Below are 10,000 nucleotides of genomic sequence, written 5' to 3'. Positions count from 1 at the left end.
CCGCCACGTGTAAACACCCAAACTGGATAAATACATATATAAATATATAGGCAGACATCTCCATACCGCCACATGTAAACACCCGAACTGGATAAATACATATATATATAAATATATAGGCAGACATCTCCATACCGCCACATGTAAACACCCAAACTAGATAAATACATATATAAATAAATATATAGGCAGGCATCTCCATACCACCACATGTAAACACCCAAAATGGATAAATACATATATAAATATATAGGCAGACATCTCCATACCGCCACATGTAAACACCCGAACTGGATAAATAAATATATGGATAAATATATAGACAGACGTCTCCATACCGCCACATGTAAACACCCGAACTGGATAAATAAATATATAGACAGACATCTCCATACCGCCACATATCCATATCTCCATATATACATATGGAAGATGCTTTCTGCAGGGAGGAAGTGTTATGCTTATTTGGAAGGCAATGCAAATGTATGCAAATGTCATCTGTGTGTGTGTTTGTGTGTGTGTGTGTGTGTAAGTGAGCATAACTATACACACTTGCTATTGTGAATATTTGTGTAAATATTTATATTTTTATGTTTGTATTGTTTCTGTATCCGTGTGTATTTAGGTGTGTGTATGTGTGTGTGTGTGTGTGTGTGTGTGTGTGTGTGTGTGTGTATGTGTGTGTCCTCTCACCAGGTGTGTCTCCAGGTAGATTCTCAGGCTGTCCAGGTCATGTCGGGGTTGTGTCCAGTTATCTGTGCTGTCCAGAGCGCTCTGCAACCACACGATGAAGGAATCCAGCTGAGACACAAAACACTGGGAGGGAAACAGAGAGAGGGAGACAATTTAGTCTCCATAAGTTGATTTTCGATTGTCAAGACAGAGGAGTACATGAGGTGGTGGGGGAAGAGATAGTGAGAGATGGAGAGGGAGAGAGAGAGAGGAATGGAAAGAGAGGGAGAGACAACTTAAATCTTGACAAACAGAATATACTGTGAATAAATCCACTGCTGTTCACTGAGACTCACATAGCAAACACACACACACATCTGACAAATCACCATGACGGAATACGAGGTGTGTGAGAGAAAGAGAGAAGGGGGGGGGGGTAAAGCAGCATAAAGGAGGGGAGAGAAAAGTGGACATAGTGCAGTGAGACAAAAAGAAGAGTTCAAATAATGAATGAACATAAATGAATGGATGAACACAAACAAAACAAAAAAGAGAGAAAATAGAGAAAGATCAAAGTGAGGGATTTCATGAAAAGTGAATTAATTCAAGAGTAGGAGTAAGCCAGATACAGAGATCTGTGTAAAACACACATCATGATATATATATATATATAGAGAGAGAGAGAGAGAGAGAGAGAGAGAGAGAGAGAGATGATGATGATGATGATGGAGCCAAACAGAAACAGAAAATTGAGAGGGAGAGGGAGAGAGATCCCCATGTAGGAGAAATCCATATAAAACCAAAGAAAGAAGAGAGTAAACAATAAACAAAAGAGAAAAAAGAAAACAGAATTAAAGACAGAGGAGAAAAACAGATCAAAAACAGGGATGGAGAAGGAGAGAAAAGAAAGTAAAAAACAGTTTGAATTCTCATTTAACACCATTTTTTTGACTGACATGCAGAAAGACGGTCAAAGAAAGACAGACGGAGGAATAGCTGAAGAGGGCATTTCTTCTCGTTCTGTGGTGGAGAGCTACTGCCACCTGCTGGCCACATGTGGCTTCTAATGGGAGTGAAGCTCCGGGTCAGGTAAAACAGACGTCTACCCCCGGAAAACAGACGGCAAACATCCAGAGGAAGAAAAAGACGAACACAACAAAGACCCCGGGAGGCGTCCGAGTGAGTAGTGTAGCGGTCTAGTCCGCTGCCCACCAACACAGGGGTCTCCGGTTCGAATCCCCGTGTTACCTCCGGCTTGGTCGGACTTCCCTACAGACACAGCTGGCGGTGTCTGCGGGTGGGAAGCCGGGTGTGGGTACGAGCGGGGTAACCGGCTCTGTACACTTGGGGAGAAGAAGAAGAAGAAAAGACTCGGGGAGTTTCCGGGTTTTTCATCCGCCTCACTGCTGACCTCTACTCGTGTCTATTCAGGACTTAAAGGATGGCCGAGGAACAGACACGCCGGTTATACAAAGATGCCGTTTTGAATTCGTTTGAAAAGTCATTTAAACTAATGCCCCTATGGGTCTGGGTCCGGGTCCGGGTCTGGGTCTGGGTCCGTGTCCCCCCCCCCCCAAACTAAGAGAGAAAAACGGACACGGGTCTGTTCGCTCAGCGCGGGACACGCCCGCCGAGCAGGAAGCAGGGAGCAGGGCAGTTCCGGTCAGAGAGAAGACACGTAACAGACGGATTGTTCGGCCACCGAGACAAATGAAACTTAACCTTTTACAAAAGACAGCTCAAAGTTAAGATGGTGACCGTATTATTTCGGTAAATTCACTCGTTTAATAAAGACTGCTGCTGGGCGATATTACCAGTATCATAGACAGTTACTACTACTACTTCCGGCTGCTCCCGTTAGGGGGCGCCACAGCGGCTCACCCGTCTCCGTGTCTTACCACAGACCGTTACTAGCGGTCTGAACCGGGCTTCCGCAGATCACCGCCTTGTACACGCTATGAAACCGCTCCAAACTGACGACCCAACGCCGTCCTTATTCTCGGCTGTCGTCGGCCACACCGCCATTATCTCAACAGCTCGCCCGCCATCGCTCCCCTCGCGCAGAAACAACGGAACCAATCAGTAACCAGCGGACCAGCCCCCCCTCCCCTCCTCCGCCAACCACAGGCACGCACACTGACCGCCATAACGTGCACTGCCGTGATTGGCAGAGAGCAGGGAGCCGATAGCCTGGCTCTTCCAATCAGCACTCCCAACAGTACAGGGTCGCTACAGGGTCATGTGACGTATAATGTCACGCCAGACCGCTTTTCAGGTGATACACCCTCACATATTTGGCACCTCACCTTGGAATACATTGTAGATACTACATTCTTATGAATTTCCACAACTACTACTACTACTACTACTACTACTACTTTCGGCTGCTCCCGTTAGGGGGCGCCACAGCAGATCATCTGTTTCCATCTCCTCCTGTCCTCTGCATCTTCCTCTGTCACACCAGCCACCTGCATGTCCTCCCTCACCACATCCATAAACCTCCTCTTTGGCCTTCCTCTTCTCCTCTTCCCTGGCAGCTCCATATTCAGCATCCTTCTCCCAGTATACCCAGCATCTCTCCTCCACACATGTCCACACCATCTCCATATTGTCTCTCTTGCTTTGTCTCCAAACCGTCCAACCTGAGCTGTCCCTCTAATATACTCCTTCCTAATCCTGTCCTTCTTCATCACTCCCAATGAAAATCTTATCATCTTCATCTCTGCCACCTCCAGCTCCTCCTCCTGTCTTTTCATCAGTGCCACTGTCTCCAAACCATACAACATAGCTGGTCTCACTACCATCTTGTAAACCTTCCCTTTAACTCTTGCTGGTACCCTTCTGTCACACATCACTCCTGACACTCTTCTCCACCCACTCCACCCTGCCTGCACTCTCTTCTTCACCTCTCTTCTGCACTCCCCGTTACTTTGGACAGTTGACCCCAAGTATTTAAACTCATACACCGTCGTCACCTCTACTCCTTGCATCCTCATCATTCCACTGTCCTCCCTCTCATTCAACGCGTATGTATTCCGTCGTGCTCCTGCTGTATGAATTTCCACAACAAAATTGTGTATTTCAACATAACATTATCTGAGTTTCCTCCCCATACGATACCACTGAAAGATGACAAATGACGATACTTAATTACTGCCCAGCCCTGATAAAGATGAACACTGACACATCCACACTGTGACAGACATGATCCTAATACATGGTTGGCCATCTGAGCACGGAACATTTTGGAAATTCCATGTTAACCAGATATTAAAATGCGTGTTAACACGTCGAGTTTGGTCGTGTTAACGCGCTATGTTTATACGCGTTTACACAACAAAAATTACAATGTGCTTTTTCTGGTTGTGGCCAATGAGAGACCTTGAATCAAAGCTGCATACATATTCATGAGGAGGGTTGCGTCAATGCTGTCGAACAACAACGCAAGGGAGCACATTGTGCATTAATTACTGAATTACTCTGAGTTTTTATCAACACTTTAAATACCAGTCCCTCCAAAGGAGCATGCAATTGTTTGTGATGCCGTTCCTTCTGGTGCTCTGATGCTGATGAGAGGCTCAAGCTGACGTGTTTCTGTTGTTCCCGCTACACAATCTGGAATCGGTCAACTGTGTTCTCATCACAAGAGTAGAGCTAGATGTGTTGGCGCTTCATTCCAAAGAGATCGTCTCAATACCTTATGTACAATTCCTTTGTGGGAAACACCCCCTGGAAAAGAGCTTGGACTTCACCTCAAACGCCTGACAGAGTGAGAGAAATCATAGAGTCTACCCTGCCAAACGACATCGTACAAGGCTTAAACATGATCCTGATGTCGGCTGCTCATTTGGTGTTACTCTGCCGGAACCTGCCCTGCATCTATTCTGGTACTGTACACATACTAAAAAGTTCTGGGCTGACGTCCTTCACTTTATTAAATACACAGTACTGCCGATCTGTCCTTTACCTCTGAACATGTACTTCTTTGAGTTTTTTATTGTAAATCTTGTATTTCTACTTGCCAATTGTCAGATTCATAAATGTAAATTTAGAAATTCTGAACCTTCTTTCCCCGCATTCAGAAACGAGCCTGGAGAGTACGTGGATACTAGCAGGTCCTCCGGCACTGTGACAGGAGGGAGTACTACACAGCTGTAGTACTCATGTGCTGTCACACTACCGAGTCGGTGCTGGTGGCATCTTTATAATGTGCATCCCCTCCCCCGGCACGTGTTTTCACTGTATCCGTTTATGTATGTACCGCTGTGTATAAATGCTTCTTGTAATGTTTTGTAATTGCAAAATAAAAAAGTGCATAATTTACCAGCGTTGTGCATAAATTACTAATGTGGGCGTCTATTCACACGCACTCATTACAGGCACCCTGCAGGCACCTCGTTATACCGTAAAGGAAATGACATGGATGAAACGTGAGCCGGAGCTGTGGTTTGGAAGAAGGCCGTGTAAACTTCCAGCGGGGGGACGGTGAAGTTTCAGAAGAAACTTGGTGACTCCAACTGCAGCCGCACATTTGGAGATTGTACGAGACGAGCAATGTCAGACGATGAGGAAACAACCCACGCAGCCATCCACCGATCAACCAAACCGCTAGTCCTGCTCAGGGTGGCGGGGGTGCTGGAGCCTATCCCAGCAGTCACTGGGCGGCAGGCGGGGAGACACCTGTTATGGATGTTGATATTGAGCACTTAGCGACACCCAGTGGTCTGTTACATTATCTGAGACCCATAATGCTGTGCGCTGTGCTTGTGAGTCATTCTAATAAAGATTCATGAACAGAAACATGGCGTCAGAAGTGGTCTAGCTAATGGCTAGTTAACAAACGCCATGGCGAGCAATGCTATTCCAGCACCAGAGGGCATGCAGATGTCCGGGGATTGGGCGAAGAACTGGGAGGGTTTCCGTGCGGAATTTGAGGACTTGTTGTTAGCCACTGGTCTAAAGGAGAAGGCGAAGGCAGTACAGGCAGCCTCGCTGAGACGGCTAATGGGTAACGAGGGCCGTCATGTTGCTATGCACAACGTAGCATTGACTGAAGAGCAAAAGACAGACCCTGCTGCCACCCTAAAGGCTTTGGGGGAGCATTTTAAGCTGGTGAAAAATGTAATATAGGAAAGATGTATGTTTGGGTGCTGCAAACAGGAGGCTGATGAACCAATAGACAGTTTCCTAACCGGACTACGGGGAAGAGCTGCGTCGTGTGAGTTTCGTGGGCTGAAAGACGACATGATTCGAGACAGGCTCGTGCTCGGTGTCGCAAGGGAGGACACCAGAAGGCGTGTGCTGCGCGAGCGAGAGCTGATGCTGCCGTCAGCGGTGGAAATACGTCGTCTTGCAGAACTGACAGAGAAGCGCATGAGAAGTATGGAGAGCCCACAAGTGTCGACGGACAGTGTAAACACAGCAGACAAACACAACGAGAGACGTAAAACTCAAGACAAGAGAGGAAGAGATCTACAGTATCTACCGTGCAGATACTGTGGAAACAACCACAAGCGGGGCAGAGAGCAACGCCCAGCCTACGGTAACACACGCAGAACATGCGGCGTTTCAAACCACTTTGCCAAAGTATGTCAGGCAGGCTAGTAGCAAGACAAAGAAGGTGGATGTGCTGGAAGATGTTGAGCAAGGGGAAGGGGACGCAGATACGGATGACATGTTCCTTGCCACAAAATGCATCAGCAATATGAAATCAAAGGGGCTCAAATGGTTCGTGCACCTGCGTTTGAACAAGAAAAGGCAAGCATGTCAGCTAGATACAGGTGCCACTTGTAATGTTATGAGCAGCAAGACCAAAGAGAAGTTGTCACCCGGAACTATCTCTTTGAGATAGTCGAAACTCAGCAGGAGCCTCTCCTCTCAGGGGCCACATACGAGCGTCTGGGCCTAATTACATTCACAATCCCCGAGGAGCTGAACAAAGTAGAAGCAGGTCAGTGCGCGCCCCTCACAAAAGATCAGCTGTTAAATGACTACACTGATGTCTTCAAGGACCCAATTGAGTCAGTCCCAGGCGAAATACACTTCGAGCTGGATCCAAATGTATCTCCTGTACAGTGCGCACCTCGAAATGTTCCGGTAGCGTCGAGGGAGAAGGTCAAGGAAGAGCTAGACAGGCACATCAGAGCAGGCAACATCACACCAGTGAGTGAGCCCACGGTGTGGATAACTAATATGGTGACTGTCGCAAAACCAGAAAAAATAAGACAGTGCATCGACCCCAAACCCCTTAACCGAGCACTGCTGAGGTCTCACTACCACATGCCAACGCTGGAAGATGTGTTGTACAAGCTACCCAAGGCTCGTGTCTTCACATTGGTGGATGCTCGCAACGCCTTTCCACAGTGCAAGCTCGACGACGCAAGCAGCCGTCTGACGACCTTCTGGATGCCGTGGGGCTGCATGAGGTGGCTCAAACTCCCATTCGGTGTCTCTGTGGCACCGGAGATCTATCAACGCAAACAGCACGAACTGCTAGCAGGCCTGGCTGGCATTGAACCAATAGCCGATGACCTCCTGGTGGTTGGGTGTGGCGACACAGAGGCGGAAGCGGAACAGGACCATGACAACAACCTGCGTGCTCTCGTGGAGCGATGCAGAGCCGTGAAGCTGAGACTGAGCGAGCGCAAGCTGCAGTTCAAACTTCAAGCGGTCCACTTCCACGGACACATACTGTCCTCGGAAGGACTGAAGACCAACCCAGAGAAAACATGGGCTGTGTTGGAGATGCCGACACCTACGAATGCAAAAGCTGTGCAACGCTTCATTGGGTTTGTGACTTACCTTGCAAAATTCCTGCCAAAGCTCTCAGAGGTCTTTGAGCCGCTCCGCAGACTTCTGGACAAGGACACAGAATGGCATTGGCTGCCCAAACATGAGGATGCGGTGCAGGAAATAAAGCAACTGGTCTCCAACACACCTGTTCTCAGATACTACGACGTCACAAAGCCTGTCACAGTCTAGAGCGACGCCAGCATGAATGGGCTGGGATGCTGCTTGCTGCAAGGGGGGCAGCCTGTGGCCTTTGCCTCAAGAGCCCTGACACAAACAGGGCAAAACTACACTCAAATCGAGAAAGGGTGCTTGAGCATAGTCTTCGCATGCCAAAGATTCCACCAATACTTATACGGCAGAGAAACAGTCATCGCAGAGACGGACCACAAACCACTGATCACCATCTTCAAGAAGCCCCTCCTGAGTGCACCGCAACGCCTTCAGGGAATGTTGATGCAGCTGCAATGTTACAACCTCCATGTTGTGTACAAGCCTGGGACACAAATGTACGTCAGTGACACTCTAAGCCGAGCTACTCTGCCGCGCCAGGGGTCAGACACCCCACATGTGCGACATGCAGTGTTTGCCATGGACAACGACCAGACAGAGCTGGACCAAGCTCAGCACCTGAATGTCACCGCCTTCAGATTCCGCCAAATAACACAGCACACAGACACGGATGATGTACTCCAAGAGCTGAAGACGGTGATCCTGGATGGGTGGCCGGACTTCAAGGAGGACACCCCACTGGTAGTGCGGGAATACTGCCCCTTCCGGGATGAGCTGAATCTGCAAAATGGGGTGCTGTACAGAGGACAGTATGTCATTATCCTGAAGGCCTTGAGAGCAGAACTACTCAAGCCAATACACTCAAGCCACATTGGTGGCGAGGCCTGTTAGAGACGGGCCAGGAATACACTCTTCTGGCCGAGCATGAAAGTCGAAATAAAGGACTTTGTGTCCAACTGCTCTGCATGCAATGAGTACGCAAAGAATCAGCAGAAGGAATCTATGATGTCACATGAGATACCAACACGTCCATGGCAAACTGTGAGCATGGATATCTACTCCTACGCCGGCAAAGACTTTCTCATCCTGGTAGACCACTACTCGGATTACTGGGAAATCGACCAGCTGCCAGACCTTTTGGCCGACACTCTCATTATGCGCTGCAGAGCCCAGTTTAAGCGTTATGGACAGCCTGACAAAGTGATCACAGATAACGGTCCACAATTTGCTTGTGAACAATTCAGGAGGTTTGCAACAAGCTGGGGTTTTACCCATGTCACATCCTCCCCCCGACATCCGAAATCGAACGGCAAGGCCGAGGCGGCTGTGAAGATAGGGAAATCACTCTGCAAGCGGGCAAAAGCAGATGTTTCAGATGTATGGATGGCCATCCTCCACTGGCGCAACACGCCCACAGAGGGGTTAGACAGCAGCCCCGCTCAACGCTTAATGTCACGTAGGCTCAAAACCTCACTGCCGGTTGCAGATAGCCTGCTGCAGCCACATGTTGTGGTCGGAGTGACTGAGAAGCTGCGGTGGAAACGGCGGATGGCGAAATCGACCTACGACAGATCTGCCAGGGACCTCCCAGAGCTGAATGTGGGAGATGGGATAAGAATGAAACCACTGCTAGGTGATCGCACAAGAAGATGGCCGCTGGGCCAATGCATCCAGAAAGTCGCTCCTGGTTCATTCGTGGTGGATGTCAACGGCACACTGTACAGGCGCAACCGTGTGGATCTACGGGTGGCAGAGCGCTCAGCTGAAGCACAACAGGTCAGTATGCCTGAGCAGCACAGTCCTGAACAGGGACATAGTATGACTGGGAAGTCAGCCGAGACCGGGCATGGGTCAGGCCAGGGCGAACCAGAAGGGATGGAAGCCCCTCACATACCAAGCAGTCTGGCTCCTCACACCCAGAGTACACCGGTGTCTGGACGGTGCCGGACACCGGGGTATCACAGCAGCACACCAGGCCATGCAGTCTACTCACATCGTGGCCACCTCTCACGGCCACCTCAAAGACTGAACTTGTGACTTTGTGAGAACTTAGGTTCAACTAAAGCACACATACATGAGAACGTGGGTTCGACTAGGGTGTAGGCGGATCGCTGCCCTTACTAATGCCCACACACACATACACATTGGCAGCACACACATGAAGAAACTTCACAAAAGACTGTTGGTCTATTCTGTTATTATTAGTATTGTTAGAGAAAAGAAAGAAAGAGAGAAGTTGTGAAATTGACAGTTAATGCCATGTATGTTGCAATGTGATACAAGAAGTTATTGATAAGTTATGTTATTATGCAACAGTTATTGAGAAATTAAGAGTTCAAAGTATTTACAGAACATTAATCTAAAGGAAGGAAGATGTTATAGATGTCGATATTGAGCATTTAGCGACACCTAGTGGTCTGTTACATTATCTGAGACCCATAATGCTGTGCGCTGTTCTTGTGAGTCATTCTAATAAAGATTCATGAACTGAAACAAGTAAACAACACCCTGGACAGGCCGCCAGGCC

General features: G+C 48.4%; 1 protein-coding gene across 1 annotated transcript in view; it reads right to left on the bottom strand.

The window, feature by feature from the left end:
- The window catches only part of akap6 (A kinase (PRKA) anchor protein 6), a 385,428-nt gene that overhangs the window by 255,819 nt on the left and 119,609 nt on the right, over nucleotides 1–10,000 (bottom strand). The window contains exon 12 of the mRNA XM_056296282.1: nucleotides 694–816. Coding sequence (XP_056152257.1) covers nucleotides 694–816 — 123 coding nt within the window. The remainder of the gene's footprint in view (nucleotides 1–693; nucleotides 817–10,000) is intronic.

This window comes from Lampris incognitus, chromosome 16 (assembly GCF_029633865.1).
Source record: "Lampris incognitus isolate fLamInc1 chromosome 16, fLamInc1.hap2, whole genome shotgun sequence".
Taxonomy (NCBI): domain Eukaryota; kingdom Metazoa; phylum Chordata; class Actinopteri; order Lampriformes; family Lampridae; genus Lampris; species Lampris incognitus.
Note: the sequence above shows the minus strand (reverse complement) of the source record. Positions and strands in the feature narration are given on the sequence as shown.